This window comes from Pyrus communis, chromosome 16 (assembly GCF_963583255.1).
Source record: "Pyrus communis chromosome 16, drPyrComm1.1, whole genome shotgun sequence".
Lineage (NCBI taxonomy): Eukaryota > Viridiplantae > Streptophyta > Magnoliopsida > Rosales > Rosaceae > Pyrus > Pyrus communis.
Window position 1 is genome coordinate 20,607,918 of NC_084818.1, and position 24,983 is coordinate 20,632,900.

The window sequence follows — 24,983 nt, forward strand, 5'->3', positions numbered from 1 at the left end:
GTTAATGATTCAGGCATCCAATCTTGAATTTAAACCATTACCGGATCATTTCAAGTATCACCGCCCATTCAAAGATAAATTCCATGCCGATTGATTCAGAAAAAAAAAAAAAAAAAAAAGGAAAAAAAAAAAATAAATAAATAAATAAAATAAAGCAGATGTAGCCTTCACAGAGGTTGTTTGCTTGAGGCCCCACTACGTGGCTTTACTCTTGAAGCGGAAGGCGTAGGAACAGAAGGCATCGGAGCGGAAGGCATCGGAGCTAGAGCATTCCAGGCCTCAATACTTGGCCAAACGCTGGATGACCCAGGAAAAAGGTGCCTCTGGAGATAAGCCGAAAACCTCTGACGGTCGCTTTGAATCCGACCTTCAGACTCTTGCAGCTCATCAAGCTTCCTCTTCATGCCCGTCGAATAGTTGTTTGCAAGCACGTGCAAACTTCTATTCTCATACTTCAGCTGCTGGACCTCCTGCTTGAGACTTTCCACCTCTGCCATCAATGATTCCACCTGACGGGAGCGGGCAAGCAGGCGTTGGCCCATGTTGGACACAGAACTCGCACACTGAACACTAAGTGCGAGGGACTCTTGAACGGCCAACTCATCGGACCGTCCTGACAGCAGCCTACTATCTTTTGGAGTGAGGAGGTTCCTAGCTACTATTGTAGATGTTGTGGCGTCCTGCATCACGGAGTCTTCACCTGTGAGAGGACCGTTAGAAGATAAGAAAGAAGGGCGCCATACGTTACCTTGACGCGGCGCAACCGGATCGCTGCTGAGACTCAAATCTAAGCTAAGGTTCGATGAGTTAGTCATTTTTCAAGGGTGTTCAGAGAAAAGGGGTGGATGGAGTTAATTCTCAAAGGGCCGGAGTCGATTTTCAAGAATGGGAAATCTTCAGAGTGTGTTTGTTGTGGTGATCGATAGCTCTATAAAAAGCCAAGGCGACGCGTCCACCGATTCAAAAAGCCGGAATTTCCGGCGTAATTTAGGCGACGTTTTCTCGGCTTTTCAGAAGACGCGTTCAACTTTGTCAAAAGATTTCTTCTTTTCAGACAACACGTGGAGGCCATCATCGCAACTACACATCTTTAGCCGACAAGCGCGTGCAGCTTTCTCTGCTTTTCAAAAAACGCGTGCAGCTTTGTCAAAAGAGCCGCATCCGCACTACTACGTGTCGTTCAGAAAGCGAAGGGGCGTCGTTCAGAGATCGAAGAGGCGTCTGCTCAGAAATCGAAGAGGCGTTTTCAAAGATCGAAGAGGCGCCACTATTTCAAAAAGCCGGATTTGCGGGATCAAAACGTTTGTCGACAAGGGTAAAAGAACAATACCACCACTTGATATTATCTCTATATATGTCGACCTTCGTCTTTTATGGCAAGGCAAACCTGAAGAAAAATGCCCAACTCTCCCTCACCTCTGAGGGCGCACTCCCAACAAAGCCTTTCGAAATACTCAATTCTTTCTTCTTCCCCAAAGATGATACCAGATGCCTGGAGTACATATGACCCAGGAGGAAACGGTGGATTGAAGCATGTGCTCATTCACCGCTTCTTCAAAGCAAAGGTATCTCATATCATCAAGGTCAAAAGCAAAAGTATCTCATATCATGCTCTTTCCCTGTCCTTTTCTTTGTCCTTGTTCTTACTCGCATGGCAAAGTGAAAGAAGCAATCAGCCGGCACTTGGAGTCAGTCTTCCGATCTGGTTCCGACTGCCTGGAATTTATTCCTGGTTGCTTACCTAGCGTTGCTCTCGAGTAGTCATCTTCAACGGTTGATACACTTCCAGAGAAGGGACCACTCCTGCAAAGATTGAACAAAGAAACAGATAACAGGAGGAAGCTCAGACCTTCGGGGGAGACCCTAAAGGGAATCCTGCTGCCCAGTTCAAGAGTAGCACAAAGGAAAATCAACGATGGGCGGAAACCAGTTCAAGAGTAAGCCTGTGGAATCACAAAGATCAAAGCCTCAATGCAATCACCAAGGAGAAGAGGGAATTTACACTCCATAACCAGATTTGCGTCCCTAAACTCTTCTCTTTGTTAATTACATTCTGCCATGTTTAGTATGTTTAGTTGCTTTTTGTTTGTTTACTTATGTTTTGTGTGAATCTATGCTTAAAACATTGAGGACAATGTTTGATTTAAGTGTGGGGGGGTAACTAAGTATATTTGATGCAAATTCGTGGGATTTTATCACCCATAACTTCAAATGTTGTTCCTTGCTGTTTTAAGGTGTTTTTAAGTTGTTTTAGAGTGTTTTAGTATGTTTTTTTTTATATAACTCCGAAAATCACATAAAAATTTGAAAAACATGTTTTGAAAAGCCTAAAAAGAGTGTTTTGAGTCATTTTTGTGTGTTTGTATCTTAGGGTACCTTCCAACACAATGATAAGGATTTGGTTTGTAATTGCATGACTGTTAAAGAGAATTATAAACATGGATGAAAGTTTGATTTACTCTTGGTATATGCTTGGTTATGGTTATAATGTATGACTTCACATGCAATCATAAAAGAAAAATTCGTTTTTGTAACATGCTTGAAGGAAGGAACTCAAACAAACGCTACAACCCTGTGAGACTCGAGCCATTACCTTCGTTGGAGAGTTATTTTCTGTGATTCTTTGTTTTCTAAAGTTGTTGCATGATCTCATTATTCCTTGCTTGGTTGCTACTTAGAATGCAATTGTATCATGATAGAACTAAATGCTAGAACTTATATCCGTTTCATTCAAAGCATGACATTGAATTGCATAACATATATCAAGATGAAGTTGTGTAGTTGCCACCATAACCAAATAGCCTTACTTCCCATATTTCGTATTTGTTATTAGTTTTAACCCCGTTGAGCCTCGTTTAGCCTATTTTCTTTGCTAACCACATCACCCCTTACCTAGCCTAGATTAGGACCATCCGTACCCTTGTTCTTGAAGCATAGTAAGCAGGACGGATAATGAATTCCTTTTGATTAATATGTTGCAGAAAATAAGTGTGGGGGAAGGGATTTTTGTGTGTATGTATGTGCCTAAGTCTTAAAGGAGGCACGGGAAAAAAGAAAAAAAAAATGTGAGAAAAAGAAGAAGAAAAGAAAGAGAAAAAAAAAAAAAAAAAGAGTGAAAATAAGTGAGAATGGACTCACAAGTGTGATTGTTGAAGAAAGGGCCCAAAAAGTTTGAATATGGCCCTAAGTTTTGTGACTTCCCCTTGGGTGTTCAAAGTTGACTTCTGCGTTCTAAAGGGAATTCTAAGTGCCTAATTCAATACTTTGCTCACTATTGCTTTAAGAATGTTTCTTTATCCTTCACCTTTCATTGTTAGCCAATACCCTAGCCCTATTACAACCCTTTGACTTCTATCTTGATTGTTATGTGTTTCAATTTGTGGAGTTTGAACTTGGTATGAGCTTATGGTGTCACTGGTTCTCGATTCTAAGTAGTAGCATTCCATTCATGAGATCATACCTAAAGATGCTTATTAACTCCAGAAATTGCTCTCTTTATGATACATATATGTGAGTGTTCGTTTTCATGTTTACATCAATCTTCTCACATATAACTAGTTTAGGGTGTGGAGTTAGAAAATCTGTGTGAAAATTGAGTGCATATCTTGTAAGGATTTGAGGGAATTCTCTAAGGCATGTTACTACATTCAAATCATGGTTTTAAATGCTTAATTGTGAACTAGTATGTGGTGACTATGAGTAAGAATGTACTTAAGTGTAAAGATGGCTAAAATCTGTGGGAATAATGATTTTTAACTTGTCATGTGCATTGGAAATCCCTGAGACGATTGTTGGAAGGTATAGGTTGTGTTTTGTTCGTTTTGTCTAGTTTCGTGTTCTTTTGTTGTTTTGTTTTGCTCGAGGACTAGCAAAAGATAAGTGTGGGGGTATTTGATAGGAGCATATTCATGCGACTTAAATGGCTTGTTCTCGTGCATTTACGTTATGTTTCTTTAGTTATTTTAGTACTTTAAGCTATTTTCGTGTGTTTGTAGGTCCAAAGGGCTAAAGGAGCAAAAAGATGCATTTTGGAGCACTTTTGGGCTAAGGATGGATAGCTTATGCTTGGAGCCAAAGTGTTGGACGAAATTGAAGACCTAATTGAAGACCAAAGTGTTGGAACCTTGTTCCCTTTAGTTTTAGGACATTTAAACCTTTCCTAATCCCATTCATCAACACATGCATCCACATGCATTCACCCTTTAAACCATTAAATCCACATGCTTTCCTATTCAATTAAATCAGCCACATGCATTCATCATCATAACCTAGCTGTCATTCCACTTCATTGCACATGCATCTTCAAATAAATCAGCCATTCCACATGCATATTCAACCTAGCTGTCATTGCACATGCATTCACTCTTTAATTCACATGCATTTACTCTTTAATTCACATGCAAAACATCTCATTCCATCTCCCATTTCAGATTGCATTCCATAATCATTCACTCACCTTTAATCACATGCATAAATCAGCACATGCATCTCCCATTCCCATCAGATTTCCATCATATTCACATGCATTCCATCCTTTAAAACATTGCACATGCACTCCCTTTAATTAATTAAGCCACATGCACTCCCATCCATTTCATCATTGCAGCCAACACATGCTTTCACATGCATTTTCAGATTGTCCCCTTGCACATGCAGCCACATATTCATTGCACATGCAATTCCAACCCACATGCATCCTTTAATCATTCAAACATGCAGCCACATTCCCTCCTAGCTGTCATGTTCCCCCCATTTCACCTATAAATAAGCATCCATTGCATTCATTCTCATTCACTCTTCCATATTCCAGAAATTCGTCAAAACCTCTCCACACCCTTGCAGCAGCCACCAAAACATTTTTCTCCTCCATTGCAGCCACTCCAACCACTCCCCAAACCATTCACACCATCAAATTATCCTTAGACCTTGCGCTACAACGAAGAGGAAGATAAGAGGGCCTAAACGTTCATACAATTCAAGTTTGAGTTGTTGGAATGTTTAGGTGTTTCTTTGATTTCAAATGTTTAATTTCAATACTCTTTGTTTTGTACGAATGAGGAATGGAAGAGAAGAGGGCCTAAACGTTCATACAATTCAAGTTTGAGTTGTTGGAATGTTTAGGTGTTTCTTTGATTTCAAAGTTATGAGGAAATTCGAAATATATGTTTATGCTTACATTTTGATTTGATTACTTCTAATTGCGTTTCATAAGTTGTGATTCAATTTGTTTAACCGTTTGATTGATAACTTATTTATGTATGTTTATTGAGAGTGCACGCTTAATTTTCATGCATGAATATGACGCTAGAATATAAGTGAGTTTCACCTAATAGTTACGAACTTATATTCACAAGTAGTGGAGGTTGCTTATAAACAATCGCGTTAAACGAATTCTTGGCATAAGTTTCATGCGTATTCCATAGTAACGAATGCCTCGTCAACACTTATAATTTTCATAGAGCGTAATGATTCTTGCTTGTATCTCTATTATGCAATCATGTAGGGGACTTGTGGGGAATGTTTTGAATTGTTGTATGCGCTAACCCATCCAATGCAATAACGTTAGGAAAATTTGAAGGTTAATTAGTGCATCACGGTTAACTTGGGGTGTTGAGAATTCATGGTTTATTGAAATGCAATTGGAAATCATTTTATTATGCAAGTATAACATGTATGGAAATGAACCCCTTAGCTAGGTTCCCATCCATTCAATTTCATCACATTCATCTTTACATTCTGTTTTAGAATCTGTGCATTTAGTTTAATTTCATCAAAAACCAAATCCCCCTTTACTTTATTGTCCAATTTAGTTAGAAAGTATCTTAGTTTGTGTTTCTAAGTGTTTTGATTCAATTTGTTACACAAATTCGTCCAAATTCACCAAAGTGCTCAAAACTGCCCAGAAAGTGATTTTAAGGCAGTCTTGAGTGTTTTGGGTGATGTTTGAGTCTTTTGGTTTGTTTTAGTGTTTTAAGTGTTTAGTTTTACATTCTTTGAGTCTAGTTTAGTGTTTTAAACTTTATTTTACGTTTTTGAGTCAAAATCCAAGTGATTAACAATCGCTCCTAATCCCCGGTCCAGAACGATCCCTACTTATATCTATACTACAATTGTCAAAAAGAGGGTTTAATTTGTGTGCGTATAATTCTCGCACCATGCCGCACCCTTATCTCTTTTTCCCTACAAATTTGGCACTTAAATCATGATTCTAGGAACCTTATCTTATCTCCTACAAAGGTGGCGCCCCAAATCCTTCTAGAAGTGCCAATTTCTGCCACAAAACACTTTGTTTCTAGAACCCTAAAAATCTGGCGCCTCTATTCCTTTTCCTTTGGGGTTTCCTACCTTCTAGATGGCCTATTCCTGATGGGTTTTGTTTTCCTTGTCATCTTCAAATAGTTAGTCCTTTTCCTTGCTAATTGAGAGGGATTTTGCACTATAAATAGACCCCCTTGCCGCACCAATTCATTCATTCACTCCTCCACATTCAGAAATTCTCCATATATTCACAACCCTTTGCCGCAGCCATCCTTCACCATTCTCCATATTTCCCCACCTTGCCACACTCCCCATCCCTCCTAAACACTACCCTACCATCACACATCCATTCTTCCTCCATACAAATACCACCCAAAACCTGTCCTTAGACCTTGTGCCGCAACAAAGAGGAGGAGAAGAGGGCTTGGACGTTCATGCAATTCAAGTTCAAGTTGCTGGAATTTTTAGGTGTTTCCTCTCCTTTAATTTCAACGTTTAAATTTACTTTTCTTTGTCTTGTACATATGAGGAACTAAACCCCCCTTGGCTAGGGGGGGATTCGAGACCATGATCATGCTTGCTATATGATTTCCTCTAATTGCGTTTCATAAGTTGTGAATTCAATTTACTTATCTATTTGAATTAAACTGATTTGTGTGTGTTGGTTGAGAGTGCACGCTTAATTATCATGCGTAAATCTAATGCTAGGATATAAGGAAGTTTCACCTAATCGTTACAAACTTATAGTCACAAGTAGTAAAAGTTGATGATCTCAATTGCGTTAAGTAAATTCTTGGCATAAGTTTCATGCAATTCATAGTAACGAGTGCTTCGTCAATGCTTATGGTTTTCAAAGAACTTAATGATTCTTGCTTGTATCTCTATTATGCAATTCATGTAGGGAACTTGTGGGGAATGCTTTGGGTTGTCGTATGCAATCATCCAATTCAGTAACGTTAGGAAAATCTGAGGGTTAATTAGTGCAATTCACAGTTAATCTGGGGCGTTGAGAATTAATGGTTTATTGAAAAGCAATTAAAAATCGTTTTGTGTGCAAGTATGGCATGTGTGGAGATGAACCCCTTAGCTAGCCTTCATTCCATTCATTAAATCCAAATTTGTTTTAAAATCTGTTCGTTTTACAAAGTTTTAAGTTTTGTTTTCAAATTCGTCAAAATCAAAATCCCCCTTTACTTGGAGTGTCAAATTAGTTAGAAATCAATTTAGTTTGTGTTTTTAAAGTATCTTGAGTCAAGTTATAACTATTTTCGTCCAAATTCTTCTCTAGTGCTCAAAACTGCTCAGAAAGTAGTTTTAAGGCAGTTTTGAGTGTTTTCTTGCTGTTTTGAGTCTTTTGGTTTGTCTTAGTGTTTTAAACTTCAGTTTTGCATTCTTTGGGTCTAGTTTGGTGTTTTATATTGTGTTTTTACGTTTTTGAGTCAAATCCAAGTGATTAACAATCCCTCCTAATCCCCGGTCCAGAACAATCCCTACTTACATTCTTCACTACAATTGATAAAAAGAGGGTTTAATTTGTGTGCGTATAATTCTCACGTTAAAATCATTCTTCACTACACGCTAGAATCATCCATGAAAACTTCAATAATCTTCTCTACAAAATCTGAAAAGATACTTACCATGCATCTTTGAAAGGTGGCTGGTGCATGATGCGAAAATAGTTAAGCACACAAATTAACCCTCTTATTGTCAAATTGTAGTAAGGATGCAAGTAGGGATCGTTATGGACCGGGGATTAGGAGGGCTTGCTAAAACCTCTAAACTGACTCAAAAACATAAAAACAAAGTTGAAAACGTTCACAAAGACTCAAAGGACTCGAAACAAGTTCAAAAGACTCAAAACTGCCTAAAAACACGAACTAGGCAGTTTCTGACTCTAAACACAATTTTGGACGAATTTAAGATTATGGTTTGATTCAAAACACTTTAAAACACAAACTAAACAGATTCTAAACACTATAGAACAAGAAAGTAAAGGGGGGGGGGTGTTTTGATTTGATGAAAATTGAAATAACAAAACAAGTTATAAAACTAGGCAGATTGTAAAACGAATTTTTGGAAACAAGATGATGGATGGATTAGTTAGAGGTCCATTCTCCGCACATGACACATTTGTATATGAATCGATTTTCCAGTTGCTTTTCACTAACTATGATGCTCAACACCCCAAGTTAACCGTGATGCACTAATTAACCCTCAGATTTCCTTATGTCATTGAATTGGATGATGCATGCAACATTTCAAATTGTTCTCCAACGGTCCTCAACATGAATGCATAGAAGAGATACAGTGAGAGATCATTATGCTCTATGAAAATCATAAGTGTTGACGAGGCAATTGTAACTATGAATGCATGATACTCTTGCCAAGAATTCAATGAACGCGGTTGTGACTAGCAACCTTCACTACTCATGTTTATAAACTTGTGACGATTAGGTGAAACTCATTTATACACTAGCATCGAGTTCATGCTTGAAAACTAAGTATGCATCCTTAATCAACATATAAGAACAAGTTTTGAATAAAACAGATAATTGAATTGCAATCACAACTTAACAAATCACAATTGGAAGAAATCAATTCATATCTCAAACATGTTCATGACTTCAAACTTTCCCCTAACTAATTAGGGGTTTAGCCACTCATGATTACAGCAAACTCAGAAAGTAATAACAAAGTAAACATTGAAAACAAGAACGAAGTACACCTAAGAACGCCCCAATCTGCAAGCATGAAACATTCAAGGCCTCATTCCTCTCCTAATTGCTGCGGCACAAGGGTCTAAGGATGTGTATAGATGAGTGGTGGTGCGGCAAGGGGTTGTGAAAGGTCAGAAATTGTCAAGGGTTTAGAAGGAAGCTGCGGCAAGGTATAGAATTGTGTCCAAGGGATGTCGAATGGTGCCTCCCCCCTAATCTCACCCTCAAAAACTTTATTCAGGCACGGCAAGGCTTGCATAGGAAATAAGTAAGTGTTTAATTCTCCCAATCAAATCTAAGAATCAGGAATTAAGTTAAATCCCTTTATAATAGGTAATTGAAATCAGGAATTAAGGAAAAGGCTAAGTCTTGCGGCAAAGGGAGGAAAAGAAGGGGAAAGTGCAATGAAACTTGCAGATTTTTGAGTGAAAGGGAATTAAACTCACGGCAAGAAAAAGGGAAAAAGAAATCAGGAATGTGCCTTTGACCAAGAATTAAAGGAAACAAGATTTGTGACTGATTTTGGGAAGAATGGGAAAGAATCTCACGGCAAGGAAAAGGGAAAGGATTTTAAAGCCAGAAATTAGGAGAGAAAAGGAAGGTAAGGTGCGGCACAATTTAGGACATGTCTAGGACTTCTAGAACATGTGATTTAGGCAACCAACATTATTTGGAAACTTCAAAAATGGACACCTACACAAATGGAAACTTGCACAATTGGAAACCTTCAAAAATAGAAACTCCCAATAATGGAACTGGTTTCCAATTCTTGATTCCTCCTTCTTCCTTCGATTCTAGGCTCACTTGGTCTTCAATTTCGTCCAACACTTTGGCTCCAAGCATAAGCTATCCATCTTTAGCCCAAAAGTGCTCCAAAAGACTCCAAAATGCACTTCTTTGCTCCTTTAGCCCTTATAACCTAAAAACATACGAAAATGGCTTAAAAGACTTAAAGAACTAAGAAATAACCACGTAAATGCACAAGAACAAGCCAACTAAGTCGCCTAAATATGCTCCTATCAAATTCCCCCACACTTAGCTTTTGCTAGTCCTCGAGCAAAACAAAACAAACAAAGGAACACGAAACGAGACAAAACGAACAAAACACAACCTAAACCTTCCAACATTTGCCTCAGGGATTTCCAATGCACATGACATGTTAAAAAATCATCATTCCCACAGATTTTGGCCATCTTTACACTTGAGCACATACTTAATCACAGTCACCACTTACTAGTTCACAATTGATCGATTAAAACAACATTTTGAATGTAGTAACATGCCTTAGAGAATTCCCTCAAGTCCTTACTAGATATGCACTCACTTTTTCACTCAGATTTTCTAGCTACACTCCCTATACTAGTTATATGTGAGAAGATTAATGTAGATATGAAAACTAATACTCACATATGTTTTAACAAAGAAAGCATGATAGGGGCATATTTATGCACCTTAGTTTAGCTTGTTCTTGCGCATTTATAGTGTTTTTCCTTAGTAAAGTAGTCTTTTAAGCTAGTTTTATGTATTTTCAGGATTTAAGGGCAAAGTATGCAAAAGGATGCATTTTGGAGCCTTTTGGAGCAAATTAGAGCTTGGAATGGATATCATATGCTTGGAGCCAAGAGGATGGACGAAATTGAAGACTTGAAGATGATGATTCCTACTTGAGCAAGGTTTCCTAGTTGAATTAGGATTCCTAGTTAAAATGGGTTTCCTAGTTGAAGTAGGAAAGTTAAATCCCAATGGCCTCAAGTTGCAGCAACAAAGAAGTTTTCCAAGTCCAAGAAGGAGAAGAATTCCAAGATGAAGAAGGATTAGCTTTCCTAATCCTAATGCACAAGGTTTGCAGCCACAAAGAGGAGTCCTAAACACTTTAGGACACCTTATCCTAATCCTATAGGGATGCCATGCACTTTACCTTATCTTGGAGGGTTTCTAGAAGCCTTAGATGCCCTATCTTATCTTTGTCGTGGGTTTTATCCAATTCCCCTTAGTTTTTAGGCTTTCTAGAAGCCCTAACATTATCCCTAAGAATGTGCCGCACCCTTATCTCTTTTTCCCTACAAATCTGGCACTTAAATCATGATTCTAGGAACCTTATCTTATCTCCTACAAAGGTGGCGCCCCAAATCCTTCTAGAAGTGCCAATTTCTACCACAAACACTTTGTTTCTAGAACCCTAAAAATCTGGCGCCTCTATTCCTTTTCCTTTGGGGTTTCCTACCTTCTAGATGGCCTATTCCTGATGGGTTTTGTTTTCCTTGTCATCTTCAAATACTTAGTCCTTTTCCTTGCTAATTGAGAGGGATTTTGCACTATAAATAGACCCCCTTGCCGCACCAATTCATCGTTCACTCCTCCACATTCAGAAATTCGCCAGAAATACATCCCAACCCTTTGCCGCAACCATCCTTCACCATTCTCCATATTTTCCCACCTTGCCACACTCCCCATCCCTCCTAAACACTACCCTACCATCACACATCCATTCCTCCATACAAATACCACCCAAAACCTGTCCTTAGACCTTGTGCCGCAACAAAGAGGAGGAGAAGAGGGCTTGGACGTTCATGCAATTCAAGTTCAAGTTGCTGGAATTTTTAGGTGTTTCCTCTCCTTTAATTTCAATGTTTAAATTTACTTTTCTTTGTCTTGTACGTATGAGGAACTAAACCCCCCTTGGCTAGGGGGGGATTCGAGACCATGATCATGCTCGCTATATGATTTGATTACCTCTAATTGCGTTTCATAAGTTGTGAATTCAATTTACTTATCTATTTGAATTAAACTGATTTGTGTGTGTTGGTTGAGAGTGCACGCTTAATTATCATGCGTAAATCTAATGCTAGGATATAAGGAAGTTTCATCTAATCGTTACAAACTTATATTCACAAGTAGTAAAAGTTGATGATCTCAATTGCGTTAAGTAAATTCTTGGCATAAGTTTCATGCAATTCATAGTAACGAGTGCTTCGTCAATGCTTATGGTTTTCAAAGAACTTAATGATTCTTGCTTGTATCTCTATTATGCAATTCATGTAGGGAACTTGTGGGGAATGCTTTGGGTTGTCATATGCAATCATCCAATTCAATAACATTAGGAAAATCTGAGGGCTAATTAGTGCAATTCACGGTTAATCTGGGGCGTTGAGAATTCATGGTTTATTGAAAAGCAATTAGAAATCGTTTTGTGTGCAAGTAGGGCATGTGTGGAGATGAACCCCTTAGCTAGCCTTCATTCCATTCATTAAATCCAAATTCGTTTTAGAATCTGTTCGTTTTACAAAGTTTTAAGTTTTGTTTTCAAATTCGTCAAAATCAAAATCCCCCTTTACTTGGAGTGTCAAATTAGTTAGAAATCCATTTAGTTTGTGTTTTTAAAGTATCTTGAGTCAAGTTATAACTATTTTCGTCCAAATTCTTCTCTAGTGCTCAAAACTGCTCAGAAAGTAGTTTTAAGGCAGTTTTGAGTGTTTTCTTGCTGTTTTGAGTCTTTTGGTTTGTCTTAGTGTTTTAAACTTTAGTTTTGCATTCTTTGGGTTTAGTTTGGTGTTTTATATTGTGTTTTTACGTTTTTGAGTCAAATCGAAGTGATTAACAATCCCTCCTAATCCCCCGTCCAGAACGATCCCTACTTACATTCTTCACTACAATTGATAAAAAGAGGGTTTAATTTGTGTGCGTATAATTCTCACATCAAAGCACTTTTCTGGAGTTATAAGTGAATGTATGAATATGATCTCATAAAGGAATGCTACTACTTAGATGCAAGAACCATTGACACCATATGTTCATATCAATTCCAAACTCCACATTATTGAACACATAACGATCAAGATTGAAGCATAAGGGTTGAAACGGGGCTAAATGTGTTTGGCTAACAAAGAAGGGATATGGAAAACAAAAGTTCTTAAAGAAATAGTGAGCAAAGCATTTGAATCAACTTAGAATTCACTTTTGAATGAAAACTCAACTTTTGAACAAAAAGGGAAAATTTAGACAATTTAGGGCCAGATTTGGTGTTTTGGACCCTTTCTTCAACATCCAACACTTAATCACTCATTCTTACATCTTTTCAAGCTCTTTTTCTTTTCTTTCTTTCTTTTCTTTTCTGTTTTTCTTTTTCATACGTTTTTCACAACTTTTTCTTTTCTTTTGAATCTCAAAACATACATATAAACTTAAGAACAAACATTCCCTCCCCCGCACTCATTTTCTTGCATAATGTAACTCAAAAGGAATTCATTTAAGTCATGCTCACTCTCTTTTAAGAACAAGGGTGTGGACTGTCCTAAACTAGGCTAGGTGAGGATAATGTGGGTTAACAAAGAATAAAGGCTAAACAAGGCTCAACGGGGTTAAAACTTACAAAATATACGAAATATGGGAAGTAAGGCTATTTGGCTATGGTGGCAACTACACAACTTCATCTTGATATGTGTTATGCAATTCAATGTCATGCTTTGAATGAAACGGGTATAAGTTCTAGCATTTAGTTCTATCATGATACAATTGCATTCTAAGTAGCAACCAAGCAAGGAATAATGAGATCATGCAACAACTTTAGAAAACAAAGAATCACAGATTATAACTCTCCAAAGAAGGTAATGGCTCGAGTCTCACAGGGATGTAGCGTTATTATGAGTTCCTTCCTTCAAGCATGTTACAAAAACTGATTTTTCCTTTATGATTGCATGTGAATTCATAAATTATAACCACAACCAAGCATAACCCAAAGAGTAAATCAAACTTTCATCCATGTTTATAACTCTCTTTAACAACCATGTAATTACAAACCGAATCCTCATCATTGTGTTGGAAGGTGACCTACGACACAAACAAACACACAAAAACAACTCTTTTTGGGTTTTTCAAAACAATTTTTCAAATTTTTATGGGATTTTCGGATTTTTAAGTCAACACACACTAAAACACTCTAAAATAGCTTAAAAACACTTAAAAACAGCAAGGAACAACATTGGAAGTTATGGGTGATAAAATCCCACGAATTTGCATCAACAACATTAGTTAGCCCCCCCCCCCCCCCCCCCAACACTTAAATCAAACATTGTCCTCAATGTTTCAAGCCTAAAATCACACCAAACAAAGGTAAACACACAAACAGCAACTAAACACACTAAGCATGGCAGAATGTAAATAACAAAGAGAAGAGGCTAGGGACGCAAATCTGGTTATGGTGTGTAAATGCCATCCTCTCCTTGGTGATTGCATGGGTTGCCTCCCACGAAGCACTTACTTTAACGTCTTGCAGCCGGACGATGGTATGCTTATGCCCCATTGGAGCCCACGGCATGCAATGGGATCTCCTCCACAACATGCACTTCAACACTTTCATAATATGGCTCAATGAATGGGAGGGGATAATGATCCTCCCTGATGGTGGTGTTTTGTTTCCGAAAGTCCATGTAAATGCTCCCACCACCTTTAAATCGGTTGGTCACCTGCACCACAGAAGGTAACAACCTATTATTTGAAATGGGAATTGAAATTGGGCTTGACGACTTACAAACATATTGTAGTGAAGGCTCAAAATCGGCAGCCCTATCAACAATGTCACCATGGCTACTTTCGGCCATATTGGGTGGTTGTAGGGCAATCACTCCAAGTTCTTCTCCAATGGTGGTTCTTGATACATCCTTCGTGATAAGTGTGGATCCTGTCGGCCCTATGTCCTTATGCACATCTATGACAAAACAAGAATGACTATCGTTAGGATTCTTAATAGAGTCATAAACATTGAATTTAATTATATCACCACCAAACTCCATTGTTAGTGCTCCCTTGGCCACATCAATCTTTGTTTGGGCTGTTTTCATGAACGGACGGCCTAGCAAGATTGGCAATGATGGAGCATGACTCGAATCCTCCATTTCTAAGACATAAAAATCTGCAGGAAAGATGAGATGATTGACCTGCACTAAAACATCCTCAAGGACTCCCTTGGGATAAACATTAGAACGATCGGCCAATTGAATTATAACGCCATCTTGTTTTAACTCACCAAGGTTCATAGATGCATAAATGGAATATGGCATGACATTAATAGAAGCACCTAAATCTAACATGCTTTGTTCAAATCTAGTGTTTCCAATTATGCATGGGATAGTAAAGCTCCCTGGATCCTTACATTTGGGGGGCAGTTTCCTTTGCAAGATGGCTGAGACGTTTTCACCCACTTTTACAACCTCCTTGGCCGAAATCTTCCTCTTATTAGCGCAAAGTTCCTTCAAGAACTTGGCGTACCTCGGGACTTGCTTGATTGCATCCAAAAGAGGGATATTGACTTGAACTTTCCGAAACGTCTTGAGAATGTCCTTTTCTGCTTCCTCTTTCTTTGTTTGCATGAACCTGCTAGGAAAAGGCACATTCGGAGGAAAAACATTAGTGGGAACTGAACTTGACACGTTTTTACCTTTAATGGACCGATTTGAGGTCTTAGAATCATTCAAGGCCTGCGGCAAAGGTGTTTCCACCTTTGCCGTGGGCAGGCTTTGTTCCTCTTCTTCGATTCTCAACTCTTCCTCCTCATTGGAACGTGGTTTGGATGGTCCGTGGTCAGATCCAACTTGCTTCCCACTTCGCAAACTTATGGCTTTTGCAGATTCGAATCCACCTTTCGGATTCACTTGCGTTGAACTTGGTAACTTACCTTGTTCTCTACTAAATTGCCCCATGAATTCAGCCATTTGTCCCACTTGTCTCTTCAACTCAGTCACCTCTCGAGCTTGATTTTGCACCTCATTGGCGTAATTGTGCATGTCCTTTGTTTGTTTTTCTTGCCCCTGCGCCAATGTAGTTAGCAATTGAATAACTTGAGAATTATCAAAAGACGAACCTGAGTTGTTTTGGGACGATGGTGGCTGGTTGGATTGGTATGGCCGTGGAAACCCAGGGGGATTTTGTTGAAATCCCCTTTGTTGTGCAGATTGTTGGGGCTCTTTCCACTTGAAATTAGGGTGATCTCTCCACCCGGGGTTGTAGGTGTTGGAGTACGGATCATATTTGGGTTGGTTTTGGCCTTGGAAACCAATGGCATTGGCAGATTCCCATCCTCCATTCTCTATCAACTGAGGGCATGTCTCGGATAGATGCCCCTGCATTGAGCACACGCCACACATTTGGTTTTCTTGTGGTTTTGACCCCTTGACAACCTGAGACACAAGAGAAGTAAGATTAGCCAATTGTGATTGAATGTCAGAAATTGCACTTACCTCATTTACACTTTGTTGCCGTGGCCCCTCTCTTTGTCCAACACCTTCATATTGTTGAGCATTGTGTGCTCAGTTTGCAATTAGAGTTCGGCAGCCACCGGAGTCTTGTCCACTAATGCACCACCCGCCGAGGCATCTAGCATTTGACGTTCCATGGGAAGGAGTCCCTCGTAGAAATATTGAATGAGCAGCTCCTCCTTCATTTGATGCTGTGGACATGAAGCAACAAGTGATTTAAAACATTCATAATAAGATGGAAACGACTCACCTTGATTTTGTTGGATGCCACTAATTCGTTTCCTTAAGAGAATGATCTTTGCAGTGGGAAAGAATTTCTCTAAGAATGCACGTTTCATACTTTCCCAAGAATTGATAGTTCCGGGGGCCAATTTGATGCGAGAATTATACGCACACAAATTAAACCCTCTTTTCGTCAAATTGTAGTATATGTATAAGTAGGGATCGTTCTGGACCGGGGATTAGGAGGGATTGTTAATCACTTGAATTTGACTTAAAAACGTAAAATAACAATATGAATGTATTTCTAACTAATCTAACACTTTAAAATAAATGGGGGATTGGTTTTGGATGAATTTAAACTAAAACAGAAACTTGGAATTAAAACAGATTCTAAAAACGAAATTAATGAAATAGAATGATGAACAACTAGTTAGAGGGTTCCTTATCCACACATGAACATAAGCATATAAATTGACTCCCAGTTATGACTTCAACAAACGATGAATGACAATGCTCCAAGTTAATTAGGTTCGCTTAAACTAACTTTCAGATTTCCCTAGATTCATTGGATTGAATGGGATACGCATTACAACCAAATTATTCCTAATCAAAGTCCCTAACCATGGAATACGCATGATAAAGACATTCAACAAAGATCATTAAGTTCAACGGAAATCATAAACATCGACTAGGCATTCATAACTATGGAATACGCATGTTAATCCAGCCTAGGGTTTACTAAACACAATCGTGACTAGCGATCTTTACTACTCATGAATATAAGTTCATAACGTTTAGGTGAAATTCCCTTATATCCTAGCATCAAGTTTAGACATGCAAATTAAGTGTCGACTCTCAACCCACATACATAAACAAGTTCTTAATCAAAACAGAAAAGTAACCCACATCTAAAGTTCATGAATTCATAACTGGAGTAAATCAAATCATAACCAAAATATGTCCATGGCTTCAAATTCGCCTCTAACTAAAAAGAAATTAGTTTCACATGTTTAACATAATTGAATAACAAGTTAAATTAAACATGAAAACAGAAACAAGAAAAGAAAGAACAAATGGATGGAAAGTTAGCTACGGGGTTCATCTCCACATATGTTATACTTGCATAATAAAATGATTTCCAATTGCATTTCAATAAACCATGAATTCTCAACGCCTCGGGTCAATTAGGTCCGCTTAAATTAACCGTCAAGTTTTCCTTAAGTTAATGAATTGGATGGGTTAGCGCAACACAATTCACAACATTCTCCAAAAGTCCTTTACGTGAAAGGCACAATAAAGATACAATCAAAGATCATTAAGCATCATGAAAACTATAAGTGTTGACGAGGCATTCGTTACTATGGAATACGCATGAAACTTATGCCAAGAATTCATTTAACGCGATTGTTTATAAGCAACCTCCACTACTTGTGAATATAAGTTCATAAGTATTAGGTGAAACTCACTTATATTCTAGCGTCATATTCATGCATGAAAATTAAGTGTACACTCTCAATAAACATACATAAATAAGTTATCAATCAAACGGTTAAACAAATTGAACCACAACTTATTAAACGCAATTAGAAGTAATCAAATCAAAATGCAAGCATAAACATATATTTCGAATCACCCCCTAGCTAAAGGGGGTTTAGTTTATTATAACTTTGAAATCAAAGAAACACCTAAACATTCCACCAACTCAAACTTGAATTGTATGAACGTTTAGGCACTCTTCTCTTCCATTCCTCATACGTACAAACAAAGAGAATTGAATTTAAACATTGAAATCAAAGAAACACCTAAACATTCCAACAACTCAAACTTGAATTGTATGAACGTTTAGGCCCTCTTCTCTTCCTCTTTATTGTAGCATAAGGTCTAGGGATAATTGGTTTGGGGGATGGAAGTGTGGAATGGAAAAGGAGTGGTGGAGAAGTGGAAGGGGAATGGAGAAATGGTTCTTGGATTACAAGGGAACTCACGGCTAGGGGAGGGAATGGAAGTGTTTGAGGGGTGTTGTGTTGTGAATGAGATGTGCATGAATGAATGAATGCTAGGGTATTTATAGGGGTAGTGGAGGGAACATATGGCTGTTTGTTTAAGCATTTGTGTGGAGGAATGATGGAAAAACAGCTAGGACACATGTGAAAACTGGAATTGCACAAGGGGAGCAAAGGGAACCCACGGCATGGATGGATTTTTGCATGTGTTGGCTGATTAAGATTGTGGAAATGCAAGGGAATGCACGGGTTATGTTTGAAGAAAAGGTGTGTGAATGGGGTAATTGAATGATTAAAGTGCATGTGGATTTAAAGAATGAGTGGTGGTGTAATGATGAAGTGAATGCATGTGACTTGTGAATACAAAGAGAAGGGGAAAAACTGGAAATGCTCAAGGAGTGCACGGCATTGGGGGGGGGGAAATGATGGCATGAAAGTGAAGGGATTAGTGGTGCATGTGCATGTGTTTTAGGTTGTGAAAGCATGTGGATTAGGTGGAAAGAGGTGGATGTGCATGTGAGTTGAAATGCATATGTTTAAATGGTTGAAAGGTGTAGATGATTATGAGTATGATAAGTGATAAGTGAATGATATGTTAAGTGATAAATGAATGATATGTGGTGAGTGATAAGTGAATGAAAGTGATAAGTGATAATAGGGCTAGTTTAAAGGGCTAGGGTTTAAGTACATAGAATGGGCCTAAAATAGGTTGGTTTGCATGGCATAATATGTTTGATTGGGCTAGAGGTTTTCCATGGCTCAAAGGATTTGTTTGATTGGGCTAGGCCTTTTGTTTGATGTCCCCAAAGAGCATACAAGGCTTCAATTTCGTCCATCCTCTTTGCTCCATGATTAAGCTATCCAATCCTTGCCCAAAAATGCTCCAAATAGCCTCAAAATGCACTTTCTTGCTCCCTAAGCCCTTAGAACCTGAAAACACACAAAAGAAGCATAAAGGACTAAAATAACTAAAGAAACATAACGTAAATGCACGAGAACAAGCCATTTCAGTTGCATGAATATGCTCCTATCACAATTCATACAACCAATCTTTGGCCTTGTCCACGAGGGAGAATGGAAAGGCCTTCATCTTCAAAATACTCCCATCCACGTTGATGGGTGTCATACTTGAGCAAACTACTTCAAATTCCTTAAGATGTTTGTTAGGATCTTCCATGGACAGCCCATGGAATTTAGGAATATGATGTAATAAACTAGACTTAAGTTCAAATTCTTCCGTCTTACCTTGAGCTGCCGCGGGGTACTGTATGCATAAAGGAACGGCATTGTCCATACCTGAGGCAGAGAGCTCTTTGATGGTTCGATTGTCCACGGCCATGGTTTGTACTTCCTCCACAAACTGTGCCGTGGCCTCTCCTTCCTCACCTCCTTCGTCAAACTCGGATGTAGAGCTAGAAGACGGTGGGTTAGGGTTTTGTTGATTCTTTTGCTTCCTCAAGGTCCGCTCAAAATCGTCGTCAAAGTCAAGGATGTGCTCACGAACAGGTTTTGAACTCCTAGTCATAAACTAGGAACTAGAAACAAGAACAAAAATAAGGTCAGTAACTAAAACGAAAATATATGAAAAAGAAATAAAAGAATTAACGAGGGATTAGCAAAGTTGCTAATCCCCGGCAACGGTGCCAAAATTTGATGTGAAAATAGTTAAGCACACAAATTAACCCTCTTGTTGTCAAATTGTAGTAAGGATGCAAGTAGGGATCGTTCTGGACCGGGGATTAGGAGGGCTTGCTAAAACCTCTAAACTGACTCAAAAACATAAAAACAAAGTTGAAAACGTTGACAAAGACTCAAAGGACTCGAAACAAGTTCAAAAGACTCAAAACTGCCTAAAAACACGAACTAGGCAGTTTCTGACTCTAAACACAATTTTGGACGAATTTAAGATTATGGTTTGATTCAAAACACTTTAAAACACAAACTAAACAGATTCTAAACACTATAGAACAAGAAATTAAAGGGGGGGTTTTGATTTGACGAAAATTGAAATAACAAAACAAGTTATAAAACTAGGCAGATTGTAAAACGAATTTTTGGAAACAAGATGATGGATGGATTAGTTAGAGGTCCATTCTCCGCACATGACACATTTGTATATGAATCTATTTTCCAGTTGCTTTTCACTAACTATGATGCTCAACACCCCAAGTTAACCGTGATGCACTAATTAACCCTCAGATTTCCTTATGTCATTGAATTGGATGATGCATGCAACAATTCAAATTATTCTCCAACGGTCCTCAACATGAATGCATAGAAGAGATACAGTGAGAGATCATTATGCTCTATGAAAATCATAAGTGTTGACGAGGCAATTGTAACTATGAATGCATGATACTCTTGCCAAGAATTCAATGAACGTGGTTGTGACTAGCAACCTTCACTACTCATGTTTATAAACTTGTGACGATTAGGTGAAACTCATTTATAAACTAGCATCGAGTTCATGCATGAAAACTAAGTATGCATCCTTAATCAACATACAAGAACAAGTTTTGAATAAAACAGATAATTGAATTGCAATCACAACTTAACAAATCACAATTGGAAGAAATCAATTCATATCTCAAACATGTTCATGACTTCAAACTTTCCCCTAACTAATTAGGGGTTTAGCCACTCATGATTACAGCAAACTCAGAAAGTAATAACAAAGTAAACATTGAAAACAAGAACGAAGTACACCTAAGAACGCCCCAATCTGCAAGCATGAAACATTCAAGGCCTTCTTCCTCTCCTAATTGCTGCGGCACAAGGGTCTAAGGATGTGTATAGATGAGTGGTGGTGCGGCAAGGGGTTGTGAAAGGTTAGAAATTGTCAAGGGTTTAGAAGGAAGCTGTGGCAAGGTATAGAATTGTGTCCAAGGGATATCGAATGGTGTCTCCCCCCTAATCTCACACTCAAAAACTTTATTCAGGCACGGCAAGGCTTGCATAGGAAATAAGTAAGTGTTTAATTCCCCCAATCAATTATAAGAATCAGGAATTAAGTTAAATCCCTTTAGAATAGGTAATTGAAATCAGGAATTAAGGAAAAGGCTAAGTCTTGCGGCAAAGGGAGGAAAAGAAGGGGAAAGTGCAATTAAACTTGCAGATTTTTGAGTGAAGGGGAATTAAACTCACGGCAAGAAAAAGGGAAAAAGAAATCAGGAATGTGCCTTTGATGCGAAATAATTAAGCACACAAATTAAAACCCTCTTTTGACAATTGTAGTATATGAATAAGTAGGGATCGTTCTAGACCGGGGATTAGGAGGGATTGCTAAATCACTTGGAAACTGACTCAAAAACGTAAAACAAAGGTTAAAACACTAAACTAGACTCAAAGAATGCAAAACTAAATAATAAAAACACTCAAACAAACCAAAAGACTCAAAACAGCCCCAAAACACTCAGAACTACCTTAAAAACACTTTCTGGGCAGTTTTGAGCACTTTCACTAATTTGGACGAATTTGGGTAATAACTTGAATCAAAACACTTAGAAACACAAACTAAGACACTTTCTAACTAAATTGGACAATAAAGTAAAGGGGGATTGAGTTTTTGACGAAATTAAACTAAATGCACAGATTGTAATTAAGGGCAGATTGTAAAGATGAATTGAATGAAAATATGGATGGAATGCTAGCTAGAAGGTTCTTCTCCACACATGTCACACTTGCATACAAGATGATTTTCAGTTGGTCTTTCGATAAATTATGAAACTCAACACCCCGGGTTAATTAGGTCCGCTTAAATTAACCTTCAAGTTCTCCTTAAGTTAATAAATTGGATGGGACAGCGCATACGCAATTCAAAACATTCTCCAAAAGTCCTTTACGTGAAAAGCACAATAAAGATACAATCAAAGATCATTAAGCATCATGAAAACTATAAGTGTTGACGAGGCATTCGTTACTATGATGAGCATGAAACTAGTGCTAAGAATTCATTTAACGCGATTGTTTATAAGCAACCTCCACTACTTGTGAATATAAGTTCATAACTATTAGGTGAAATTCACTTATATTCTAGCGTCATATTCATGCATGAAAATTAAGCGTGCACTCTCAATAAACATACACAAATAAGTTATCAATCAAGCAGTTAAACAAATTGAATCCACAATTCATGAAATTCCAACCAAAAGTAATCAATTCATATTGCAAGCATAAACATGGTTTCGAATCACCCCCTAGCTAACTAGGGATTTAGCCTCTCATGTTCACGGAAAGAGAACTAAAATTGAATTTAAACATAAAGATTAAAAGATTGATTACACCTAGAACGCCCAACAAATCCACTTGAATTTCTGCGCGTCTAAACTCCTCTTTCTTCTTCTCCTTGCTACGGCAGAGATGGTGTGGGTGGTTTTTGGATGATTTTCTGGTTTGGGAATGGGTTTAGGGAAGTGTTGTGGTGCGGCAAGGTGGTAGGAAGGTGTATGGAGGTGTGGAAGGTGGCTGGAAGGGTTGGTAGTGCTGCGGCAATGGTGGGGAGTGGCTGGAATGGAGGGGGAAGGCACGGCAGAGAAGAATTTGGGTGATGGTGGCTGCGGATTGAAGGGAGAGAATCGGAGAGAATGTGGCGGAATGTATTCAAAAGAGAGAGAGTAGGGTGCGGCTGAAAGCTTAGTTTATATAGGGTTTCAGAAATTAAAACCCTAGCTTATTAAAATTAAATCAAAGGCTTACAAAATTAGGAAATTAAATCAGAAATATAAAGGTGTGGCTAGGATTGAATTTGGAAGAGAAATAGGTTTAATTCAGAAATAAAAGGGGCAAGGTGCGGCTAGGGTTTAGAAGCATGTGTTTTAAGTGCAAACCTAGGACAAAATTGCCCTTCCTTGCACGGCAAGGGAAGGGGAGAAGATAAAAGGGCACGGCAAGGGTGTTTAAGGGGCCTAGGGCCTTCGTTTTGTGTCCTAAAGTGCCTACAAGGCCTTCAAAGTGGCTAGAAAATACGGACGTTTAAGATTAGGAAAGGTTACCAAAACGGGAAACCTAGGGTTAACTTTCCTACTTCAAGTAGGAATCCTTGTTTGAGTAGGAATCCTCGTTTTGGTAGGAATTCATCGTTGGAGTAGGAATTCATCGTTTCTTCAAGTCTTCAACTCATTCATTCCTCTTTTGCTCCAAAAGGCTCCAATTTGCATCTTCTTGCACACTTTGGCCTTATAATCTGAAAATACACAAAAGTGACTTTAAACACTAAAATCACTAAGGAAACACAACATAAATGCACGAGAACAAGCTAATTAAGTCGCATGAATATGCTCCTATCAGCCTTTGACCAAGAATTAAAGGAAACAAGATTTGTGACTGATTTTGGGAAGAATGGGAAAGAATCTCACGGCAAGGAAAAGGGAAAGGATTTTAAAGCCAGAAATTAGGAGAGAAAAGGAAGGTAAGGTGCGGCACAATTTAGGACATGTCTAGGACTTCTAGAACATGTGATTTAGGCAACCAACATTATTTGGAAACTTCAAAAATGGGCACCTTCACAAATGGAAACTTGCACAATTGGAAACCTTCAAAAATAGAAACTCCCAATAATGGAACTGGTTTCCAATTCTTGATTCCTCCTTCTTCCTTTGATTCTAGGCTCACTTGGTCTTCAATTTCGTCCAACACTTTGGCTCCAAGCATAAGCTATCCATCTTTAGCCCAAAAGTGCTCCAAAAGACTCCAAAATGCACTTCTTTGCTCCTTTAGCCCTTATAACCTGAAAACATACGAAAATGGCTTAAAAGACTTAAAGAACTAAGAAATAACCACGTAAATGCACAAGAACAAGCCAACTAAGTCGCCTAAATATGCTCCTATCAGTGCATTACATAAACCAAATGGCATTCGATTATATTCCGAATAACCATTTGATTATATTCCGAATCACCATCAAGAAAACAATAAAAAGAATGACCGGCTAACCTTTCAAGCATTTGATCAATGAACGGCAAAGGGAAGTGATCTTTCCTTCTGGTGGTGTTGAGCTTCCTATAGTCAATACACACTCTCCAACCTGTTTGAATACGGGTTGGCAAAAGCTCATTCTCAGCGTTCTTCACCACAATCACTTTGGATTTCTTTGGCACAACTTGAACCGGTGAAACCCAACGGCTATCCGAGATAGGATAAATCACTCCACAATCAAGTAACTTGATAATCTCTTTCTTCACAACTTCCATCATTGGAGGGTTGAGCCGGCGTTGAGCCTCTCGAGTTGGTTTAGTGATAGGAGCATATTCATGCGACTTAAATGGCTTGTTCTCATGCATTTACGTTATGTTTCTTTAGTTATTTTAGTCCTTTAAGCTATTTTCGTGTGTTTGTAGGTCCAAAGGGCTAAAGGAGCAAAAAGATGCATTTTGGAGACTTTTGGAGCACTTTTGGGCTAAGGATGGATAGCTTATGCTTGGCGCCAAAGTGTTGGACGAAATTGAAGACCTAATTGAAGACCAAAGTGTTGGAACCTTGTTTCCTTTAGTTTTAGGACATTTAAACCTTTCCAATTTCCTTAGCCGTGCATAACA

General features: G+C 38.4%; 1 protein-coding gene across 1 annotated transcript in view; it reads right to left on the reverse strand.

The window, feature by feature from the left end:
* The window catches only part of LOC137719939 (uncharacterized), a gene marked incomplete at its 3' end in the record, with an annotated part of 50,880 nt that overhangs the window by 20,300 nt on the left and 5,597 nt on the right, over positions 1-24,983 (reverse strand). Inside the window, exons 2-6 of the mRNA XM_068458918.1 lie at positions 19,696-19,967; positions 16,208-16,251; positions 15,470-16,147; positions 14,978-15,304; positions 3,183-3,221 (exon numbers count right to left, since the gene is read on the reverse strand). Of these exons, the coding sequence (XP_068315019.1) occupies positions 3,183-3,221; positions 14,978-15,304; positions 15,470-16,147; positions 16,208-16,251; positions 19,696-19,967 (1,360 nt within the window). The remainder of the gene's footprint in view (positions 1-3,182; positions 3,222-14,977; positions 15,305-15,469; positions 16,148-16,207; positions 16,252-19,695; positions 19,968-24,983) is intronic.